General features: G+C 37.0%; 4 protein-coding genes across 4 annotated transcripts; 1 reads left to right on the top strand and 3 right to left on the bottom strand.

Moving 5' to 3' along the window:
- The first annotated feature begins 1167 nt into the window (after positions 1 to 1167).
- LOC104801830 (cytosolic sulfotransferase 12-like) lies at positions 1168 to 2390 on the top strand. Its single transcript, XM_010525199.1, has one exon. The coding sequence runs from the start codon at positions 1213 to 1215 to the stop codon at positions 2218 to 2220; it is 1008 nt and encodes a 335-aa protein (XP_010523501.1). The 5' UTR covers positions 1168 to 1212; the 3' UTR covers positions 2221 to 2390.
- A 4094-nt stretch (positions 2391 to 6484) lies between these two features.
- On the bottom strand, positions 6485 to 7611 carry LOC104801829 (universal stress protein PHOS32-like). Its single transcript, XM_010525198.2, has 3 exons — positions 7296 to 7611; positions 7121 to 7212; positions 6485 to 6979 (listed from the first exon to the last, which is right to left on the bottom strand). The coding sequence occupies exons 1-3, from the start codon at positions 7609 to 7611 to the stop codon at positions 6689 to 6691; spliced, it is 699 nt and encodes a 232-aa protein (XP_010523500.2). The 3' UTR covers positions 6485 to 6688.
- An 841-nt stretch (positions 7612 to 8452) lies between these two features.
- On the bottom strand, positions 8453 to 11264 carry LOC104801828 (agamous-like MADS-box protein AGL3). The gene is made up of 7 exons (XM_010525197.2): positions 10855 to 11264; positions 10156 to 10237; positions 9676 to 9737; positions 9485 to 9584; positions 9016 to 9057; positions 8839 to 8880; positions 8453 to 8742 (listed from the first exon to the last, which is right to left on the bottom strand). Exons 1-7 carry the CDS (start codon positions 11037 to 11039, stop codon positions 8587 to 8589), a joined length of 669 nt encoding a protein of 222 aa, XP_010523499.1. The 5' UTR covers positions 11040 to 11264; the 3' UTR covers positions 8453 to 8586.
- Positions 11265 to 21576: 10312 nt separating this feature from the next.
- On the bottom strand, positions 21577 to 22341 carry LOC104801860. The gene has a single exon (XM_010525244.1). It carries the CDS (start codon positions 22339 to 22341, stop codon positions 21577 to 21579), a length of 765 nt encoding a protein of 254 aa, XP_010523546.1.
- Between the last annotated feature and the right edge of the window lie 1295 nt (positions 22342 to 23636).

Raw genomic sequence — 23636 nt, 5'->3', positions numbered from 1 at the left:
ATATATATATATATATATATATTATACGTTAATTTTTAAAATAAAAAATAAAACTCACGAAATCGATAACAATTATCAAACTCGATTCGGATGACGATTTATAAATTAGATGTTAACTCCAACATAAAAAAAACGAAATGATGTTGTAAATTGTGCTCGGACCAAACCCGAAAGACCATTCTCGGCACGGCCAAGAGCCAAACCAGGTTTTGGCCCAAGCCCGCCATCTTGGCTACCTCTTTTTGGAGTAATTACTTGTGTAGGAAGTTGTTTCTTTTTTTTCTTTTCTTTTTTTTGTTATGAAGAGACAAGGATGAGAAGAGATAGGGATAAAAGGAGATAATGGTAAGGTCTGATATTTAATCTTAGAAGGATGGATCCATGATGTGTATCTCCATCAGTTGATAGGTTCAATCCACTATAAATAGGGGTGGCCGGCCATAGAAGAACACATCTCGGACTTCATCCCTTTCTCTTGTGTTCGTCCTCCCTCTTCCCTAGCCATCCCCGACCACTTTTCTGGCGTTCCGGCCCCTTGTTTGAACGATCCTGTCTCCCCTTTTCGTTTAATAAAACTTTGGTACGTTTTGTTCTTATATTTGGTTGCTTTTTCCTTTCTTTTGGCCTACTTTCTCTCTGATCACCACCCAATTGGCTTGGTTCGCCCCTTGTACGTCCGTATCTCTCGTCCCGTCACCAACCAAGGTTTGATCTCTCTTCCCTTGGCTTGGTTTTTTTGCATGACCGTTCGATCCCCCGACACGTATTGGCATACCCACTTTATAATCAGTGGGGTCACATGCCCCCGAGCATGTTGGAAAAAAAAAAGAATTTTTTTTATAAATTTAATATAATTTTAAAAAAAAATTGATGTTATGCCCCACTTATTATGATTTGCAAATATATGTCCCGGTTAAATTGTCTTCTAGGTTCGCTACTGCAGACATGTACAACTTCGAACCGTCGCATCACTTTTCTCGCGTCGAAGAAAAGTGTGTGACAAGCTAGTAACCGATAAAAACCATTTTTGTAACTCCTACCATGACTGCAACTTTTACAATTTCCATGTAACTGCTTTCGAGTCACGTTTTCAACACAAGGTTCTCAACCCAACATATGTATGTGTGTGTGTATATATATATATATGTATGTATTGGGGTATTGCAGACCAATAATCTCAGCTCAATACAAGATATCATAACGTTAGTGGTGATGACGAACTCGGATGCTTCAGTTCTGTCATTCTTGGGAGATGAAGGGATAACCGAAGAGATCAAAGACATGATGTCTTCTCTTCCAAGACAGAAAGGTTGGATGGTGAAGTATATGTATCAGTTCCAAGGATTTTGGCTGCCACCAAGCCTCTTGCAAGGAACTATAAACTGCCAAAAACACTTCCAAGCCCAAGATTCCGATGTAATCCTCGTCACAAACCCTAAATCAGGTACGACATGGTTGAAAGCTCTCATCTTCGCTCTCATCAACCGAAAAAAGTTCCATGATTCTCAACATCAGCATCCTCTTCTCACTCACAACCCTCATGCCCTCGTGCCATTTTTGGAGGAAGTTTACTATAAATATCCTCAAGTTTTACCTGATGACGTTGTGTCCTCCTCCTCCTCCTGTCCGAGATTCTTTGGCGCTCATATGGCCCATGTTTCGCTGCCCGACTCCATCAAGGGCTCATCCTGTAAGATTGTGTATTGTTGTAGGAACCCTAAGGACATGTTTGTTTCCTTTTGGCATTTCGGACAGAAGATGGCTTCCAAAGAGTCGTTGTTTTGTCCCATAGAAGAGGCGGTCAAGTTGTTCTGTGAAGGGTCTTTTCTCAGTGGGTCCTTCTGGGATCATGTCTTGGGATACTGGGAGGCAAGTCAGAAGAACCCAGACAAGGTCTTTTTCATTACATATGAAGAAATGAAAGAGCGTCCAAGAACTCACCTGAAACAAATGGCCGACTTCTTGGGATGCTCTTTCACTAAAGAAGAGGAGGAGAAAGGAATGGTTGATGAGATCATAAGGCTTTGCAGCTTTGAGAGTCTCAGTAGCTTTGAAGTCAACCGAAAGGGTAAGTTACCGAATGGAATAGAAACGAACACTTTCTTTAGGAAAGGCAAAATCGGAGGATGGAGAGATACTTTGACGGATTCTTTGGCAGAGGAAATAGACAGAACCTCGGAACAGAAGTTTCATGGTTCAGGCTTCAAGTTTCAGTGCTGAATCTGAATGTATTGAATGTGTTCTTACAAAAGTTTTATTTCTTGTGTTGGTCCTATTTTCAAATAATAAGTGGCTTTTGTCTGAATAAACCACGGCCCACAAATCGTTTGATGGGCCCATCTCATTGTCATTTTACAAAGTTATCAACTTATCATCATACCATCAATCAATATTTGAGTGTCTGTTTTTCAAGTTTTATTGGTTTGGGGTGACATTTTCTAGGCAATTTTAGTCGTCGATCCAACCAGAATCGATTCTTCCCGCATCAGGCTTCGCCCAAGTTAGGTACTTCTGCTTCTAAATCGGAGAATCTCACCTTACAAAAAAAATATATATTTGCTAAAAATTTTGCTTCGATTCAGATGATGAATTCGTTGCAAAAACGCATCAAATTTAAGGTGACACAGTAGATATATGGTATATGGTAATGAGTCTCTGATCAAATCATCAATTAGATTTGTTAATCGCATCGCGAGGTGGTTTAACAATCTAGGACTTTTGATAGAGAACTTTTTATGCACCTAGTTTATGAGTATCACATTGAGAGATAGATATCTTGTCATTTTAGGTGTCGAATCTAGACTCGAGAGAGTTAGATTTCAATCAAGAGCATCACTGCATTTAGAAAAAGGTTTATCACATTGAGAGATGGGTAGATCGATATCCTAGATAGGGAACCTAAGACTCGAGAGAGTTAGATTCTACAAAAGTACTTGAATCTCACGTTAAGAAGTAGATTCGCTCTTCCAATATTGATACGGTTCAAGAAGGCCAACGTATTCTTCGTTCTCGTGTTACCAAAAGCACTATTGGCTCTTTGGACTTCACGCTTGTCGGAAAAGTTCGAAAGGGGGGAAAACAAATTTTAGCATTTTTTTATCATCTAGACTTTGATTTTTGATTTTGAAACACCAATTTTGGTCGTCGACGTGGAAGATATTTGTTGCATAATAGTCTCCTATGTTGATTTTTTTTAATTATTACTAGTTTGTAAGTTGAAGTGAAAAAAATATATTAAATTCAATATTGTATATATATTTCAAGTAAAGAAATATTGAAAAATGGGATATTTGCATATCACATATTTTCTCTTATAATTAGAGACGAAGATATATACACAAAACGCAGACAAACAGGACTTGTGAGGCTTCAAGGATGCGGTGGAGAACATGAACAAAACTAATCGCTTTGACTTTGGTATTATATAAACAGCCCAAAAGAATTGATATAACTCATTATCTCAAAACTTGTCTGAAAACCCTAATTCCGAAGTTCCGAATCTCATGAAGGATGACAACATTACACAAGAATGCGAGAATCTGATCTCCTCACTTCCACTGGACAACGATTTCTTGGGTAAGAAGAGTCTTTGCAACTACAAAAGGCTTTCGGTATCATCACAATACATTTCAAGGGCTTCTTAATATTAAACACCATTTTCGACCCCGAGACACCGATTTGCGGGCCCTGTGGAAGCCAAGAATCCAGCCATAAATGACATGAAGAATCATTCCCCAATCGACACCTCAAGAACCTTTTCTTGCCTCATATTGATCACATCATCTTTACTTGAGAATTTTATGAGTGGATTGTGATCGTTATCATCGGAGTCACATGCATATAATCCGTCTAAGGGTAGATTAGGTATTTGTTTTGGTCACTTCAGGTTCAGGGATGTAGTGAAATCATCGGGAGAAAACGACAGAAGAATCGGACGAAAATGTTGGATGCGGAACAAAAGTCAAAAACTGGCTACCGTCCTACCAAGAGATCCGGCTGCCCTAAAATGATAGAAGCCTCGAGATTTAACAGAAATATCAGGAGGTCCGCCCTTGTTTACAGTCGGTCGCCCTTTTGTGCGAAGCATTTCCAGGCTTCCACCCTAAAGAACAAGGAGGCCGTCCAAAAATGCCTAACAGAATTTTTGAGGAGTTTGGACCATTTTCAAACCCACAAAGTGAAAAGAAGAAAGCTCTAGGGTTTCTATGATAAGAGTGGAAATAGGGAAGAGGAAAGGAGATCTTTTTGCCACTTTTTGGAGGAGAATCACCCTTGGAAAAGAAGCTTAGAGCTCTTGGGAGGAAGAGGGAGTAGTCCACAATTGAAGACCATTGCTAAGCTTTTCTTTTTTCTCTTCATCATGTTCTTCTTTGTTTCTTCTTGTTTTTCTTCCTTGAATCTAGAGTAGAACTCTAGTTGTGGGTGATGGATCCCCATTTTGTATGGATGGTTGTGCTTAAACCATGATACCTATGCATTTGTTTTCATTGGTTTGATGTTTTGTTCTTCATGTTTTTTATCTTGACAAAACCATGATTGAATGAACTTAGAGCAACATTGGTCATAGAGATATGAGAATAGAATTTGGATCTAAATATCAAATGGGTGCGTTATTCACATTGAGAGATGGTTTAACTTGCTTAGAGTTTGTGATAGGAATTGGTAATGCATTTAGGAGTCATCTAGATCATTGAGAGATGAGTAGTGTAGTCTTCTAAGTAGTGACTCTAAATTTGAGAGAGAAAGACTCTATCCGAAGAGCTTGAAATCCTCAAATCGGAAATAGACATCATACGAATCATCTCGTTAATGCTTGAATCTATTGTGTTATCACCTTAGTTTGATGATTTATGCTTAATGTCTTTGATTTTGATAACCCTTTAACCAAATGATGTAAGAGACTTGTTATTTTTTTGTTAAAAATTTGTATATCTATTACTATGAAATGCACTTGTACATCAAGAGTTGGAAACAAGCAGGTAGTGGAATCCCGAAAGAAGGAAGGCTAAATTCTAAAAAATTAGAGTTCAGAAACAAAACGAATACCGTAAGAATTAAGTGAAGAAGGTGACACAGTAGATATATGGTATATGGTAATGAGTCTCTGATCAAATCATCAATTAGATTTGTTAATCGCATCGCGAGGTGGTTTAACAATCTAGGACTTTTGATAGAGAACTTTTTATGCACCTAGTTTATGAGTATCACATTGAGAGATAGATATCTTGTCATTTTAGGTGTCGAATCTAGACTCGAGAGAGTTAGATTTCAATCAAGAGCATCACTGCATTTAGAAAAAGGTTTATCACATTGAGAGATGGGTAGATCGATATCCTAGATAGGGAACCTAAGACTCGAGAGAGTTAGATTCTACAAAAGTACTTGAATCTCACGTTAAGAAGTAGATTCGATAGATTCTTGACCCTTTTAATCCATTTATACATGTATATGGGATCTCGAACCCACAACGTTATCCATTGCTTATATTTTATCCTATCACATCATTCACTTTTTTGTTTAATCGTTAGTTTAAAGTTTTTATCATCACACTACACTCTAAAACCAATATTTTTCCCTCTTTGGTCTAAATTTAGGATAGATTAGTATATGAGTTGTTCCTAGTCCCTATGATCGACCTCGATACTACAACTACGTACCGTATACTTGCAGTTAGCGGTGCAATCGGGTTATAAATTGAAAACTCGGTACGCATGAATCACATATCTCAATTTCAGCAACTTCTTCAGAGACCAACTCCCTTTAGCCCTCATCTTCAAGATGCACATCTTGATGTTATAATGATGAAACAAAAATTAAATTACAAATTTTTTGTCCCTTTTGATAAATGTTTTTTTTATGAGCGGAATCATCATATATACACCGAAGAAGTAATTAGTCTATGTGTTGGTAAATTATCCTTTTGGCTTTATTTGAACATTCATTCTAAAAAATTGCTTAATATTTTATTTGAGAAATTCAAGATATCTATAAAACAATCCTAATCGCTGCTTTTTTTTCATTTCAAGACAGATATTATACCTTTAAAACCAAATTAAGCGATGAAAATTTTGGATCTTTGCATGTCATGTTAGCGCATTCTCAGCCGTTAGATCTTTGATCATTCCCTTTAGGAAAAAATCCCATAAAATCAAAGCCCATTTGTAGAAAAGCCCTGGCCTAAATCATACAGTACAGAGTGTTAGTTGTTTTTTTAATTTAAGGCCCATTTGATAAGCCCAAATAAATTGATTGGTTTAATAGTAATCGCCCTTTATGACAAACAAAAAAAAATGAAAGAAAAATTAATTGCATTATTCCACTTGCATTTTGACAAGTATTTGTGATGTTTTGCTATAAAAAAAAACCTATTTTGCTCCTAGATTTATGTATTTGACAAAAATAAAAAAAAATATTTTAAAAAATTATTACTATCCAAAATAACATCATATACTTTTTAGTATTTTACATCAAATAGCACGCACAATATTTATCAACTAGTTATTTTTGAATCTCAATAGCTTACAATCGCTATCAAGAACAATTTGCCAATTGTTTAATGTCAATCGTTATCGCGAATGCATTGATACAACCAGTCGAACCTTCGATCAAACTTTTAATCAATAGAGAAGGAACAAGACGAAAAGGATGTTTAAAGGAATTTAGGGTTTAGGTGTGATTGTCCTCATCATCAAGCCAGGAGCCAGAAATCCTTGTGACGTTTCGTGGTGATCAAGTAACCGCCGTTGTTGCTCTTCTTCCGCACGGCAATTGCCATACATTCCGTGTTGTGGATGCAATGTTCAACGATTCCACCATTGCCGTTCTTCGTCCCACGCCATCTCCATATCACACGCCACCTGGACTGCCTCTTCCTCTGACCCATCACTAGAACCCCTACCCCTTGCTTCTTCGTCTCCTCCACTATCGTTTTCCCCTTCTCCTCTGCCGCCGCCTCCACAACCATGATCTCGGTTTTCACCTGAAAACATACTTCAATACATCCATGAATACCAGTTTCTGCATCGAATAATGTGTGATACGATCGTGAATGATATATACACTCTTTTTTATCCTCGGTCTGAGTTTGATTCGAGGTTTGAGTGATTCTTGATTCACTTACGTTAGGTTTCTTGAGCTGACACAAGTTCTTCAACGGATGGACTTGTTCATAAGCCCTCGACTCTCTCTCCTTCTGAGTCTCCTCCCCAAGTGCTACATCAAAACAGCAAATACGTATAATACTGCATGTGTAATATCTATATCTATATATGTATATGTGTGTGTGTGTGTGTTACCTTGTGCTCTTGGTGTTTTTATGACATGGAGAAGAATGATACTATCTTCATCTTGAACACAATGTATCAACGCCCATTGAAGCGCGTTCTTGGATTGAGAAGTGGCATCGACCACGAGCATCACTTTCCTCCCACTCTGATCAGTCCCATTCTTTGATTCTTCTTTCGAACTCTCTGGACTCGTGGGCTTGATGACATCTTTCTTACAAGAACCAGAACCAGAACCGGAACCACTTCCTTCGTCTGATTTGTTCGAGGATCCTCCTTTGAACGATGTCCGAATCTTGTTCACCCAGTATCCTGCCGGTCTCCCCATTTCTGATCGGTCTCCTCTCTTCAAGATTGGCTTCTGTCTTTGAGATGTGTTTTAAGACGATTGTTTGCGAGGGCCGTATTATAGAACGTGCATGCCATGAAAGGCCTTATAAAGACTTGTTCATCAAAGAAGATTGAGCAAACCTGGCAAACCACTTAATTAAATTTTTTTTGATTAATTATTGGTTTAATTATATGATTTGGATGTATTTATGTCACCAGATCAATCTGCTAGAATGCGTAGCACTACTTGGTTGACCCATAGAATCCCAACTAATGTGTCTGTCTTTTCATTCCTCTTCCATATATCAGACTTTTTTTATTATTATGGGAAACCCCTATCCTACCACCCTTCGGGTCGGACACTGGACACCGCAACGTTTGCCTCGTAAAGCTGACCGGCTCAAGGGAAGTTTCCATACCTGGGTTTCGAACCCACAACCTCTTCGTAGAGGGAAGTTGTCACTAACCACTAGGTTGGGGACTCCTCTGTATCCTACTTTTTTTAATTAAAAGAAAGAAAGAAAACAACTTTAAAAGGTTGTATTAACTATATATCTATAACTATGTAATATATAAATGGAGAATGATACATATCTATATATATCCTTCATTTCATAAAGTTTTAATATTACGAAAGTAGATAAATTCTAGCCCGTAACTTTTTTTTTTGGTAAACGGGTGTATTGATCCGAGATCCACACTAATCCGAGTGGGAGTAAATCATACGATTAGAATATATACTCTTCTTCCCAACCTAAGCCTCGAACTCGAGACGTGACATATGCTTTCCGTTCTCGTTTTACTGGTTGAACAACCAAAGTTGGATTTTATAGCTCATACTTAATATATAAATCACAACTATGTAAGTTATCGGCACATATCGTCATAGATTAGTATATTACTTATGAATAGTAATAAACTCACACCACATTCCACTCATAGATATATTAAAAATCAATTTCGAGTTCTATAGTCACTCTGAGATATCCAACATAATCTGCACTCCTCTGTTGGATTGGAGGAGTTGGAAGAAACCCTCTCCCCCATTCGGAGTGTCTGCGGCAAGCGACGTGCCTGGCCCTGAAGCTCCCCATTGCCACTTGTTAATGGCCGCTTCTCTCTCCTCCAGCTGCAAGAGTTCTTATTTTAGGAGGTTGACTTTTAGGGTTTTGAGATTTAGATTGTTTCTTGCACTTGAAGAAAGCGTAAGATCCAATTCATTTACCTTTCTCCTCAGCCCTTCGTTAGTTTCCATTAGCATTTCCTCCTGCAAGGTTTTTAACGATTACAAATCTTGGTTAATAGTTTACCGTATGAATCATTGTAACGTGTGGATTTTGTCTAATATGTGCGTGCGTGTATATACATATGTATATATATATATATGCAAGTATATATATACCTTTCTTTTAAGTTCGGAAAGTTGCTCGAGTCTAAACTTTGTCTGCACGAAAAAATACAAACGGCCAAGATTTGAGATTCTTACCATTACTATAGTGTTATAGTATAAATACTCTTTTTTTTATAATCAGAATGGTTTTCCGGATTTTCAACTCGATTAAATTCACCCTAGACCCAGAACTAGCCTTTGTATGTAGACCATTTTGATCAAAAAATTACATTCATTCTCACCAATGAAATCGAATCCCAGGACTTTGAAGATAACTGTCATCTTTCACCCATTGAACCACCAACTGTTGGGTATAAATACCTTAATGTATACATTCATCTTCATACTAATCCAATGATCTTACCGTAGATTAATGTGAAAAATGAAGATATACAATAGATTTATATACTAGCACTCTAATAAACATCTAAGAATCAATAAAGATAATCAAGTTTTCGGGTGGTGAGATTCGGGATTTCACCTTGGTTGATCTTATCTGCTTTAACGAAGTGTCTACTTGGCGTTCAAGCAGCTCGAGTTCGTCCACCCCTAACTCTCCAACCCCTTCGCCGAGAAAACGCCTGAAGAAAAAAGCGTATTATACGACGTATAAATATACGTACAATCAGATTTCTCCGGGGTGTTTCAAGCTGTTATTTAATTAGGTTTTACCTTTGTGAGTGTTGGAGGGTCTCAACTCTTGATCTGAGCTTCAAGTAATCTTGGTGCTTCTCCTGCTCAAAATCAAACCAGGAGAGGAAACTATACATTAGTATTGATATATACACGAGGTCTTGATGGGTCTATGTTTGGGCACAATGTGCAATATCATCAAAGCTAATGTTCATATATATATATATATATATGTGTGTGTGTGTGTGTGTGTGCATGTATATATAACCATGCCATATATAATCCTTCAACTCTTTCAAGCCAGAACAAAGTGGTGATATTCGCTTAGTTTTCTTGTCAAGTCATGACAGTCTTATGTTTCTTGCGATCAAAGAATTCTTTTGGAGGGAGATCAAATGCTATGCCTTATACTTGTTGAGATGATATACAAATACACACACACATATATATATATATATATACACACAACCAACTCTTTGGAACCTAATCTGGGTTGTCGGAAAGAGAAGATATATGTACCTGCATCTCCTTTGCGGATTGACTGGGATCCATCGTTTCATATCTCCACTTTCGATACCTCTCAATCGCGTTTGCCGTACCGCTTCACATGTACGCAAAAAGTTCGAGAAGCCACTTGATCTCTCAACTAAACAAATCGAAGCACCAATATCGATCGAAATATAAAACGCGCATTGACCCTTTACCGACACGAGATTTTCGCAAAAAACTCTTTCTATGAATTTTGAGCAGTTGATGTAACTTTGTAACCATCTTAAAGAATTAGATCTCATTTAAGGATACATATGAGTCAGGACACAGTTCATTGGTCACTCGGTCTAAAGGAAAACTACAAAATGTTGAGATCACTTTGTTAAAAGCAATTAATTATCACAACTTTGGATCTATGTCCAAAGGTCGATCCTTTTCTTTCCATTGGAAATCAACGCTCCTAAACAAATTTTGAATACATAATGCTTGAACACTATTCAACGCACAAATCACGAACAAAGAAACTTGGAAAACCTAACCATCAAATTCCTAGAACCAAACAAGAAAGAAGAAAAACCGAACAAAACCCACCAAGGAAAGACCCCAACTTTCTTCATCATGGGTGTTTTTTTTTTTTGGTTTTTAAAATCCCCCCCCCCCCCCCAAAAAAAAAACCCCTAAATTTCAATAAGAAAGTAGGCGCGGGAGACATGAGAAGATGGGGCTTACTCAGGGCTGCTGCAGTACTCATAGAGCTTGCCGCGGTTAGAGAAGATGATAAGTGCGATCTCGGCATCACAGAGAACGGAGAGCTCAAAGGCCTTCTTCAGCAGGCCGTTCCTTCTCTTTGCAAAGGTGACTTGCCTGTTTATCTTGTTCTCTATCCTCTTCAGCTCCACTTTCCCTCTCCCCATTATTTCACAACAACCCCCCAAAAAAAATCGAATCTTCTCTCTCTCTCTCTCTCTCTTTCCTTTTTCACCCTTTTATTTGCCTCCTCCAAACCCAGAAATGAATAAGCGAAAGAAGCTCTGTCAGGACATATATATGTATATATACACATATATAGACCTCACATTCCGTTCGTTTGTGATTAGGGCATCGGCCTTAGTTTTGTCTCCTTTCGTACAACGTCGTATGCTTTCTCTTTGTGCGGTGTGGTGGTAGTGGGCCTCTTCTACGTGTTTAAGTTCCTTTTCCTTTGGAGAGAAGAAAGTTTAAGGTCCTTTTCCTTTGTATTAGATTTTAATGTGCGAATGTATTAATTCTTGGCCGACATATATTTTTTTTTCAATTCTATGAAATAATTTCGTCCATAAAACTCTTAAGAGAAAGAAAAAAAAGCATGTGAAAATCCTTCGTTATTCATTGAATTCGTAAGCGACTTTCGAAGAGTAACTAAATATAACGTTTATGATTTTTTGCCGCACTGTTCACATTTTAACAAAGAAAAACATATTAAATAAATACGATGTTCAGTACTACAATATTTACTGCTAATAACGTTTCATTTTCTTCGATTTTCAAAGTAACCGTTACATTAATCTTTCTAGAAAGTTCATGAATTGACATACCGAAATATTTTGGTCTGACGACACTTGGAATGAATGGTTCTCTCTCTCCCCCTCTCTCTCTCTCTCTCTCTCTCTCTCTCTCTCTCTCTCTCTCTCTAGGTCTAGGGTCTCAAGTCCAAGAAATGCCCAGGCTTCTTTCACTCTCCCTTAACTTTTCAAGAAAAAATTCAGCAATAACCATATGTGTGTGTGTGTATCAGTGTATATATCTATAGATACTAAGATACGTATTATCGTTCTCTAGATTAACCCCTCGTCGATTATTAATTCTCAAAAGAAAGATCGTGCCCTAGGAAATCCGACAAGAACATTTGTGGAATTTGGTTGAGTATATTTTTTGAATTAAATTAATCATAATATAAAATTGAAAAACAAAAAACGAACAAAAAAAAATAAACCGTTTCAAATCTAAACCTAAAAATTCAGATGGATATAATTTTACAAAACGGAAATAACCAAATCCAAAAATACCTAAATCGAAAATGAAAATCAAAATGCCGAGTATCTTCTTGACTCTCTTTTAACCAATTCAGAAAGTAACATGTTATCTTTTATTAGGCACTACAAGTTCGGCTTTAAAGAATGACACTATACATTATATGTACACTCTATATCTATATCATATGTGTAAGTAACCAAATATAGGAACGATACCGATGTGTGTCTTCTAGGGTTTTTTTTTTCCTCCTCTTGCCGACACCTTTTTCTAGGAAAGGTAAATCGTGTGAAAGTCGTTCTCTTGAAGATATAGTTTGTTGGTAAATCCTTTCAATTGAACAGTTAAAAATCATGGTGGGAGATTTTTATGGTAAAACTGCTTTTTACCCATTCCATACGTAAGTTGTTGACATCTAAAATCGAAAATTTGTGCATTAATTCCATATGGTTATTATATTTATTTTTTTTGGATATTCATCTTTTGTTGGAGGATGCTTCTTCGTCGGGCTAAGCGGAAGATTTTGGTCTTTTTTTCACATGATTACAAAAATTAGTTAGATTTGCAATGATAGGTTTTCTCACTTATTCTTTCATGGCATCTTATAATCTAGATGATGGTTACTGTCTCTTCATGTCTCACACTAGCTGTTTTTTTTTTTACTTTGTTCGCTGAAATTACTCCGTCACTTAGCTACATATATATGGCTACATATGGCTACATGATGCAATATATGATATTTTTATAATCAGAAAGTTTATTGGTCTATTAAACCAACTACATATTTCAAAGAAATCGAGAAGTACGAGTGAATGTCCATCCCCAAATGTGTGTATATATATATATATATATGATCTTTGTCCAACTTAGCAATATATAATATCTATTTAAACTATTATTGTACAATTTTATTATGAGGATGCTATTGTAATAAATGTATGGTCAACTTATAATGCTAAAAACTGTTGAAATGAGGAAACAAATATATATTTAAGAAGATTGAAATTGATTGGAAATGATTATGAGGATGATTGAGAGAAATTAAAGACACAAAATCAATTAACAAATAATGATAATTGTGTCAATTATCTCTTAATTTATTTGTTTCCATCATATATTATTTCTTTGTAAATTTCTTTCTTTAATTATTTTATAGTTGTTTCTTATAAATAGATGAGTTATTCTCATTGTAAAATAACAAGAAGAAGAGATGTAGTAATAAAAGTGTTCTTTATTTTATTTTTCTCTTCTACTCTCTCTTTTTAATTTCCGCATTTTATTTTTCAATATGGTATCAGAGCAGCGTTACGATCTAATCTATATATTTTCTTAGTTTTTATTTTCTACTCTCTTTATTTTTGAGTTCTTAATATTCATATATCCAAGTGGTTTGAAGTGAAGCAAAATCCAGAATCAAACGAGTTGCTATGACAAGAGGAATCAATGCCACAAAAAGCTCCAAGATCAAGCGAAGTGCTATGACAAAAGGAGATAAAGGCAGAATTCCATGATCAAGCGAACTGATTTGAAGATGGATCAAAACTCTCAAGAACCTGATTGGTATCTATGGATCATTTTATTAACAATGAATTACTGAATTACTCATCGAGTTTTTGAATTATTTCAGGTATTCTTTCCAAGATTGACTTTTTGCATTATCTCTAAGTCAATCTTGAGAGGGAATGTTGAAATGAGGAAACAAATATATATTTAAGAAGATTGAAATTGATTGGAAATGATTATGAGGATGATTGAGAGAAATTAAAGACACAAAATCAATTAACAAATAATGATAATTGTGTCAATTATCTCTTAATTTATTTGTTTCCATCATATATTATTTCTTTGTAAATTTCTTTCTTTAATTATTTTATAGTTGCAGTTTCTTATAAATAGATGAGTTATTCTCATTGTAAAATAACAAGAAGAAGAGATGTAGTAATAAAAGTGTTCTTTATTTTATTTTTCTCTTCTATTCTCTCTTTTTAATTTCCGCATTTTATTTTTCAACAAAAGATATCCTACCTTGACACCATATCGAGGATGCCAATGTTTTTATTTTGATTATGTTTTTGTAAAAAAAATTATTGAAAGTGAAACTACGGATGAAATAAAGTTCTGAATTTCTAAAGAAAAAAATTGTGGATTATATTGGGATCGATAATTTTAATAGTCTCATAAACACAAGTTGGTCTGTCATATATGTCGTTAATATGAAATGAATTTATTTCTTCTTTATTAATATAGTTACTCTTATAATATTAGAATAGACACATAACCGATCTTTCTTTTTCCTTGGATCTAATATAGGTCTTTGTTATCAATGCAATTTATACCTTAAGTACCGAATCATCCACAAGTTCTTATATATATATATAAAGAGTTGTTGTATAATGGTTAAATTGATAAACGACTCATACATTCGAAGGATGCATTGTTCATGCATACACATATATGTAGAAAAATAAAATAAGACAAATAGAAAAGAACGAAATTACTTTTATTGTTACATCTCTTCTTCTTATTGAATTACAATGAAAATAATTCATATATTTATAGAAAAACTATGAGACGAAATAAAAAGAAAATAGAAATAAATAAGATCGATACACAATATTTGATATAATATTATGTCCATTATTATTTCTAATCATATCTTAAAATCAATATTTCTTTTAATCACATATTCATTTTCCTATTTCAACATTCCCTCAAGATTGATTTTGAAAGAATGCAAAAATCAATCTTGAAAAGATAATGCGATAAAAACCCATAGATATTTTTATTGTCTTTTGAAAAGTCTATAAGCAACCAAATTTAGTTCTTTTAGAGAGTATTACCCATTTTCAAATCACTTCGCTTGACTTTGAAGTTCTACCTTTAACTCTTTTTGTCATATCAACTCGCTTGATCTTAGAGTTTTTAGGTTTGACTTCTTTTTGTGATAGCACCTTGTTTGATTTTGGGTTTTTACTCTTCTTTGAACGATTTGGATATATGAATATCCAAAACTAAAAAAAGAAGAGATAAAAAAAATATATAGAACAGATCGAACCAGACTCTGATACCATGATACCATATAGAAAAATAAAATGCGAAAATAAAATAAGATAAATAGAAATGAACGAAATTACTTTTATTGTTACATCTCTTCTTCTTCTTGAATTACAATGAAAATAAGTCACATAGCTATAGAAAAACTATGAAACGAAATAAAAAGAAATAGAAATAAATAAGATCGATACACAATATTTGATATAATATTATGTCCATTATTATTTCTAATCATATCTTAAAATCAATATTTTCTTCAATCACATATTCATTTTTCTATTTCAACAGTATATACATAGAAGCTAAACACCCATCTTATTATGCTAAAAAGTAACTGTAATTTAAATTAGTACAACTTTAATGGTTAGATATATGTACATTACTTTAAACCATAATTTGTCTATCTATCTCATCTTGCGTCTAATCTTTCGAAACTTTTCTTTTTTATAATTCGTAAGTTTATCCAACATTTGGTTCAACTACGTTTTTCACAAGATCGGAGAAGTTTGGACGAATACACTTCCTTACGTTTAGATTTAAACTCGAAATAAAAACATGATTTAAATATTGTCTTACCAATAGGCCATTTAAACTTGAATATTCTTTCGAAAGTTATATCTTTTATATTATTTTTTGTTTTATCCACGTATCAAAGTACTTAATTACCTTTTATCATTAGAATAAAAACGTCTAGAAAGTGTTTTGCGAAAGAAAAAAAAGACTAACTGTCCAATATATGTATAGCTTCGGCGTGAAATCATAACTCAACAATGTTTACTGACACATATACATATACATATACATAAGACTATGTATACTTTAAACACAAAACATGCAGGTTTGGACAGTATGCCTAGGTTACGTGTCGGAATATGATTGGAGCAAACTCCTTTATAATTTTCGTTCAGATTGTTTTATGGCATATGCACGGGACCAGCATACAAGTCATAGTCTACAGTCTTAAATTTTGACACGTGTCTCTACGTTATTGTCTGTTAGACCTCTGTAATAACACGTGTCGAGCGTCAGGGCTGGGCCTGGGCTCATGTGGTGGGACCCATATTCCACTGTGTATTATTACATTGTAGTACTAGGTGGATGGAGATTCGTGTAATCTTCTATTGGAATTGATTTATATGGATTCAATTTTTTTAATATATAAACAAACGATCTGTATAAAAGTATTTTCAAATTAGATATAAAATTATTATGATAAATCTCTTGAATCAAAGATCATTAGAGGTTAGCCTAATTGATCATTTCGACAAATTCATGCATGAAGCCTGATACAACGATCATTAGAGATTAGCTTAATTAATCATTTCTACTAATAATGCCTTTTGTACGCTTTAACCTTCTTTTTATCAGTTTCATTTTCCACCTCTTCATTTATTTGTTGTGTTGGGAAGTCATTTCCATAAAGAAGAAGAAGAACAAAAAAAAAACTCTTGTACAATCCCTCTTAGACATTATATTTCAATTTCTCTTCCATAATAAAATAGTATATATCTCCATAGTTTTCATTCTATACATATAAATTCTTTTGAAATGATATAGTTTTCATTCTATATATATATATATATATATATATAAATTCTTTTGAAATGATAACTATCCTTTCTAAGCCAACGCATTTAGTTTGAAATGATATAGTTTTCATTCTATTAGAATCGAATTCTCGATCGATAGTGGTATGAATCAAAACATATATAATATCATCCGTACACCTAATAGTATATGATTTTGTGGATTGTCACCCATATCCAAATACTACCTTTTTTTCACCGTCGATGTTTTTTTTATAATAAGAAAATTCCAACGTTAAAATAAATTGATATATATATATATATATATATATATATATATATATATATATATATGCATCACTGTTTATTCCACTTTCCGATACAGCTTAGATTCCACAAACATACAAATGCGATACTGTTCCTGCTTTTGTCCAAACAGTGGATGTCAGGGAAAAATTTTTTTATAAAAAAAAAAGTGTGAAAAGGAACCCCTTTGCTCACGTACCATCAATTTGAGCACTCGTGGTCTTTGAATTCTAAAAACAATAGATGGCGATAGACTCTGTTTGATTAAGAGGGTTTGGGGTAAGAGCCGGTTCACGTGATGGACGATCTTTCGAATTGGTGTGAGAACTGAGACGAACGGTCCCGTGATCTCTAACGTAACATATTTGATTATTTGAATACAATATCCATCCGAATTATTGGAATTTATAATGTTTTTTACCATATGGTTCGACATAAAGACGTTACCAATAGCCATTATTCCTATATATCTTCTCGATTTTGAAGTGGCTGTGGTTATAAATTCAATAATATAGTTTTATTTCTTGCAAAAAAAAATATATTTTTTCTTCTCTACACATGAATCACATAACTGTATGTCCATTATGATTCAATGCGTTTTGTCCAACAAAATTACCCAGCAAGCCCATCTTTCATAAAGCCCATTTGTCATATAACCTCATACCATACCACACGGGTTAAGGTTTTTTGTTTTTGAAGGGTGAGGCCGTATGGGTTAAGTTTTTTTGGTTTAATGTGATTGAGTATTAATCAATTGGGAGAACATACATCAGTTTCTACAAAAAGAGGCATTTACAAAAACTTTGGATTCCCAAATGCAAGTGGTAAAATTAGATCCAACGGCAAATCGCTGAAGACTTCTATCTAACATATGCTGTTAAATGATACCAATCCTCGAGTATGGTAGTTGTCAAAGGTCCTCGCCCTAATTGAATAGAGAGTAACAACGTTCACATTCGCCGATCTAGCTTGGCTCGCATGTTTCCAATGGTTCTTGCTTTTCCTTTGAAGATTCTGTCATTTCGTTCGCTCCATATAATATCCACTGCTATATGCGTGAGTAGTTTCGAGAGAAGGAATTTGCTTCTGGTCAGCGAGCTCCGTGTGTTTCTGCGCCAGGCTTGACATTCCATCAGATCTGATGGTGGCGACTCCCCGCATCATTCCGCATAGTAGGTCCATATGGCTGAGCTATATGGACAGTTGAAGAATAGGTGGTTGTGACTTTCCGAATCCTGCATACAAAGGACACAAGTCGAATCCACCTGTATACCCCACCACAGTAAGCGGTCCTTCGTTGGCAGCCTTTGGAGGTGAACCTGCCATTGAAGAAGTGCTAGTCTTGGCGTTGTTTGGGCGATCCAAACATTTTCATACCAACTCGCTTGGATAGCTCGTTGTCTGACTTGTTCCCAGGTGCACGAAGTTGAGAACCATGGCTTGTAATTATCTGTCCCATGCCGCCATAGTGTTACATCAGCTCCTTTTGATGCATTCGGTGGCTTCAGGTCTACTAATCGGATCAGAATACGCTGAGTTGCTTCAGATCTAGCTCCTGGTAAAGACCAACTGCCATCAGAAGTAGCTGACTCCACCAGTGCCTCCCGCGGTATCCTTAGAAGCCTCGGGCCTTGAACTCCTGTAAGTGCTATAAGCGGCCCCATGTCTGTCCAGTTATCGTCCTAGAAAGCAGTCGATTTTCCATCATTGAACTCCTTTTAAAAATGTACTCACTTGTTCCCTCATATCCATCAGTTTCTTGAGAATCCACGAGCATCTGCTCGTCGCCTTGCTCGTCCAAAATGAGTTATTCTTGAATATGTTCCTTTGAGTCCAAGCAACCCATAGGGATCCTGAGTTGGTGAATAATATCCATATTAGCTTAAGTCTGAAGATGTTGTTGTAATCCTCAAGTTTCCGAATCCCAAGCCCTCCTTCCCTCTTTGGTTTGCAAATTTTATCCCAATCTACTCGGTATGAGCTATTCGAGCTTTGATTTCCTTTTCACAGAAAACTTGAGTTAACACTATCCACCTGTTTCAAGAAAAAATTTGGCAGAGCAAAAATTTGGCTCCAATAATTTACCAACCCATATATCACAGTAGAGACAAGCTGAATTTTCCCTGCATATGAGAGATACCGAGTGCTCCAAGCTTGCAATTTCCTTTTTATCCTCTCGAGCAAAGGTTGAAACTCTGTCCTTGACAATTTTGTTGGGTTTAGAGGTACCCCCAGATACTTGACTGGTAAAGTTCCCTTCCGAATGCCTATTGCTGAGGCCAACGCGTCGGCCTCTGAGGAACCCAATCCACCAAAGAAAATTTTGGATTTGCTATGGTTTATGGCAAGACCTGATCCTCTGCTGAATTCCTCAATAATAGACATCACGTTCTGCAGAGAAGGACCCTCACCAGCACAAAATATCATCACATCATCAGCAAAAGTAAGATGAGTTATGGTAGGTTGCTTACATCTCGGATGTGGTTTGAAACTGTTGCTCGCAGCTCCTCTATCAAACATCCTGGAGAGTACTTCCATGGAGAGTATGAATAAGTATGGAGATATCAGATCCCCTTGTCGCAGCCCACGCCTTCCCTTGAAATACCCCGCTAACTCCCCGTTGATTGCAACCGAGAATTTGGGAGTAGTTACACAAGCTCTTATCCATTGAATAAAATGATTTGGCAGGTCTAGAGCCCTTAATATTCTGATCAAGAATTCCCAAGACAATGAGTCGAAGGCCTTTCGGATATCAATCTTTATCATTGTGCTTGCTTTGGATGTCTTACGGTTGTATTCTCGGATGAGCTCAGTGGCTAGCAGTATATTCTCTATCATCAATCGACCTTTTAGGAATGCTGTTTGGTTTGGACCGATTATATCTTGCAGTATTGGCTTCGACCGTCGAGCTAGTATTGTAGAGATGATTTTATAATTAGTATTACAACAGCTGATTGGTCTATACTCCACTAGTGTAGTTGCCCCTAACTTTTTGGGGATAAGGGTAAGAATTGTTGTGTTGGTTTGTCCCAATAATTTTCCGGTCTCAAAGAAGTCGCTGACTGAATTAATCAATGTAGGCCCTGTAATGTCCCAAGTCGCTTGGGAGAACTCTTTTGAGAAATTGTCTGGCCCCGGAGCCTTGTTGCCCGGCATAGCATATAAAACCTGCTTAATTTCTTCAGGGGAGGGAATTCTGGATAGTGTTTCAGCCAACTCTGGGCTACATGAGTAGCTGAACATTTCTCGCAGTGTTTCTGTCGATGGTGGCTGCAACCCTTCAACTGCTTCACCAATCAGCTTGGTGAAATAGTCTACTGCATGTGTCTTGATAGTCTCCACTGATGATAAGCGTTGGCCTCCCTCGTCTTCTAGGAAATAGATGTGATTTCGAGCATTTCTTGCATTTGCCACCCTATGAAAGTAGGTGGTATTCCTATCTCCCAGCTGCAGCCATTGTATACAGGACTTTTGACGACATAGTTTCTCCTCAGCAGTTACTAGCATGGTCCATTCCTTTCTTAGATTCCTTTCCTGCTCGATCTTGGTTGAGTCTGGGGACTGAAGGAGGTCCGCTTGTACTTGCTTGAGCTGTACTCCAATACGCTCGACTTGCTTGGACAGATTGTTGAATCGCCCATTGTTGAGCTGTCTAAGCGACTCCTTGATGGCTTTCAGAGCTTTACATAGTTTGTATTGAGCATTTCCTCTCTAAGCGTTAGGATTCAAGGATTCCCTAACCACCTGCATGAATTCCGGAACCAACATGATATGATGGTGGAATTTGAATGAGCGACGTACCTTGACCGGGAAGTCTGGAAATTTGATTAGGCATGGAGCATGATCTGAGGGGCCTGGCTCAGTAAACTCAGCATAGGCGGACAGGAACTGATCCAACCATTTATCATTACCCATAGCTCTATCCAACTTTACTGAGAGGGGATTGGCGTGTTGGTTGTTACACCATGTATAATGCATTCCACAACTTGGCAGGTCAGTTACGCCAATGTTCTCAAGGCAAGAAACAAGGTCCTGGCGCCCTTGATCTTGAGATGGATTGATGGCATTGTCTGATCGGTCGGATATGAACAGAGTCTGATTGAAATCTCCCAAAATCAACCACAGAGAGGCTGTCAGTGGCGAGTACGATGATAAGGAAGCCAATTCTTGCCAGAGATCCTTCCTTGTCACCATCTGATTAGAGGCGTATATGAACGTTGCAGTGAGTGCAATTGAGTTATCCAAGGAGCATATACTACACGTGATGGACTGCTGCGATGTTTTGTAGACAGTGACCAACATAGACGGGTCCCAGACTAGCCAGATTCTACCGTGGCAGTCATCTCCATAATTACATCTTGATTTCCATCCCGTGGGGATGACAGCTTGAATTCGGTCGGCATTATGGCATTATCCTGATGAATGTGAGTTTCAAGTAGGCCTCCTACCAAAAGTCTTTGCTCTAGTATCCACTTGCGAACCAAAAATTGTTTATTACGGCTATTTAGCCCTCGTGTATTCCACGCAAAAATCATGGGAATCCAAACAGAATTTTTTAGTTGCCTCGCACGGTCTTTCGACCGCGGCCCTTTCCTTTCTGCTTCGAACTACTATTTGTAGAAGTGTTCCTCTGTTGTCTACCTTGACCCGGATTGTTGGGCCTTTTGTTACATGTTCCCTTATTATTACCACCAGAATCACCACCAGAATATCCCGAGGATGGCTGTGGCTGTTCTGTTTGCAAAGCAATACGATCCTTCTCTATCTCTGCTACTTCTGCACTAGCCACCTGACCTTGGTCTTTGGGCACCAGTGTTGGCTGAGTACTTGGCTCAAGATCAGCGGTGGAACTTTGCATGATTGGCCGAGGAACCGTGTTTTGGTGGGTCTCCATACAGTGAGAGATTTCAGATGACTGAATCTGCTCATTAGATGTTGGAGTGTTCTCTGGTTCAATACTAGGTGCCTCCTTATCTGTAAAGATATGCTGTATTGGCGGAGCCTGGGCCGTCTTTGCAGGAGCAGTTGACTTTCGTTCCGGCCTCGTCGGAGGGTACTTCGGACAATGATGCTCGTTATGTCCCACTTCTTGGCATAAGGTGCAAGTGGGAGGTATCCAATCATAGGACACTTCAACCATATGCTCTTTACCATCAGGTAGATGAACCGCTAGCCTTTTTGGTAATGGTCTATGAAGCTGAACTGTTGTGTAGATTCTGGCGATACTGAGATTATCTTTGTTCAATGTCGAACGGTCTTGGTATAATGGTTGACCAATTCCTGTAATGATCCTGCTTAAACAGTCAGAGTTATAAAGCATGTGAGGTACCTTCCTTAGTGGGCAATATAGCACAAATACCCTTACTATGCTACACAGACTTCACGGACTACCCTCCAAAACCCTAGTTTTTCAAAAAAAAAAACTAAATGAGCAAAAGACATAATTGACCTTAATGAAAACTACACGTGGCGCAACATGAAGGAAGGACGGTTAATCGGGGCATTATCAAAAATGCCCTTACTTTGCTACATTGACTTCATGGCATACCCCTCACTTGACGGAAAAAAAAAACATCTTCAGACAATACCTTTATAAATGTGTTGTCTCCATAATACCCTCAACACCTTTTTGTAACCCTCCATCGATTTGCGTTTCTCTCTCCTCTCGTTTCTCTCTCCTCGCGCAGTTTCTCAGCTTCTCTCCCCGCCAGAAAAAACCAGAATTTATCGGCGAAATCGCAGCGAATCTACCGGCGAAATCCCTCTATTTGCCTCGCGTTTCTCTCTCTTCTCGTTTCTCTCCCCCTTTCTCTCCCCATAAATTTCCGCCGAAAAAAAAAACAGAATACACCGCCGAATGTACATGTGAAATCTCAGCGAATATACCGTCGAAATCGCATCAAATCACAGGAGTGCAGTCAGATCTGTATAGATCTGGGAAAAAGGCAAGTTCTCATCGCACAACCCAGCATTAATTTTCGGTTTAATTCGACCTCACATGTGTATAGATCTGACCTCATTTTTCTTATATATATCACTAAAACTGGTGTTATAGACATTTCACACTGTCACACTAGTCACTGGTCACACTGGTCACTGATCCCACTGGTCACTTTGGTCTCCCTGGTCCCCCTGGTCACACTAGTCACTTTGGTCCCCCTGGTCCCTCTGGTCACACTGGTCACTTTGGTCCCAATGGTCACTTTGGTCCCACTGGTCACTTTGGTCCCCCTGGTCACTTTGGTCACACTGTTTAATTGAATAATCTTCACACTAGCTACGCTGGTCACACTAGTCACACTGTTCACTTTGGTCCCACTGGTCAGCTTGGTCACTCTGGTCACACTAGTCACTCTGGTCATACTAGTCACATGTGTCTTACGAATCTTATTCTATACAGGCATAATGGACGCAGTCGACGAGAAAATCACAATTATTTATTACAAGTCTGATGGAAAGTGGGTGTTGAATGGTAATAGGGAATATGAATGGGTTGGAAAAGTTAAGGATGGGAAGGGAGTCATATTCATGTGTCCTCCAACTGAATTGAAATACCAACGTCTTGTTGAAGAGTTATGTTCTGAAATGAAGGCGGACCAAAGTAAAACAGACATG

This window comes from Tarenaya hassleriana, unplaced genomic scaffold (assembly GCF_000463585.1).
Source record: "Tarenaya hassleriana unplaced genomic scaffold, ASM46358v1 Cleome75, whole genome shotgun sequence".
NCBI classification, from domain to species: domain Eukaryota; kingdom Viridiplantae; phylum Streptophyta; class Magnoliopsida; order Brassicales; family Cleomaceae; genus Tarenaya; species Tarenaya hassleriana.
The sequence above is the reverse complement of the archived record's forward strand: the minus strand, read 5'-3'. Positions and strand labels throughout refer to the sequence as shown.

What these genes read in the sequence shown, in the direction of transcription:
- LOC104801860 (XM_010525244.1), bottom strand. Translation starts at nt 22,341, where the DNA reads ATGCTTTATAACTCTGACTGTTTAAGCAGGATCATTACAGGAATTGGT.
- LOC104801830 (XM_010525199.1), top strand. Translation starts at nt 1,213, where the DNA reads ATGACGAACTCGGATGCTTCAGTTCTGTCATTCTTGGGAGATGAAGGG.
- LOC104801829 (XM_010525198.2), bottom strand. Translation starts at nt 7,611, where the DNA reads ATGGGGAGACCGGCAGGATACTGGGTGAACAAGATTCGGACATCGTTC. An exon ending in AAAAACACCAAGAGCACAAG is followed by an intron (nt 7,213 to 7,295) that starts GTAACACACACA and finishes GTTTTGATGTAG; the next exon opens with CACTTGGGGAGGAGACTCAG. An exon ending in GTCAGCTCAAGAAACCTAAC is followed by an intron (nt 6,980 to 7,120) that starts GTAAGTGAATCA and finishes GTATGTTTTCAG; the next exon opens with GTGAAAACCGAGATCATGGT.
- LOC104801828 (XM_010525197.2), bottom strand. Translation starts at nt 11,039, where the DNA reads ATGGGGAGAGGGAAAGTGGAGCTGAAGAGGATAGAGAACAAGATAAAC. An exon ending in ACCCTCCAACACTCACAAAG is followed by an intron (nt 9,585 to 9,675) that starts GTAAAACCTAAT and finishes TTTTTTCTTCAG; the next exon opens with GCGTTTTCTCGGCGAAGGGG. An exon ending in TTTCCGAACTTAAAAGAAAG is followed by an intron (nt 8,881 to 9,015) that starts GTATATATATAC and finishes AAAACCTTGCAG; the next exon opens with GAGGAAATGCTAATGGAAAC.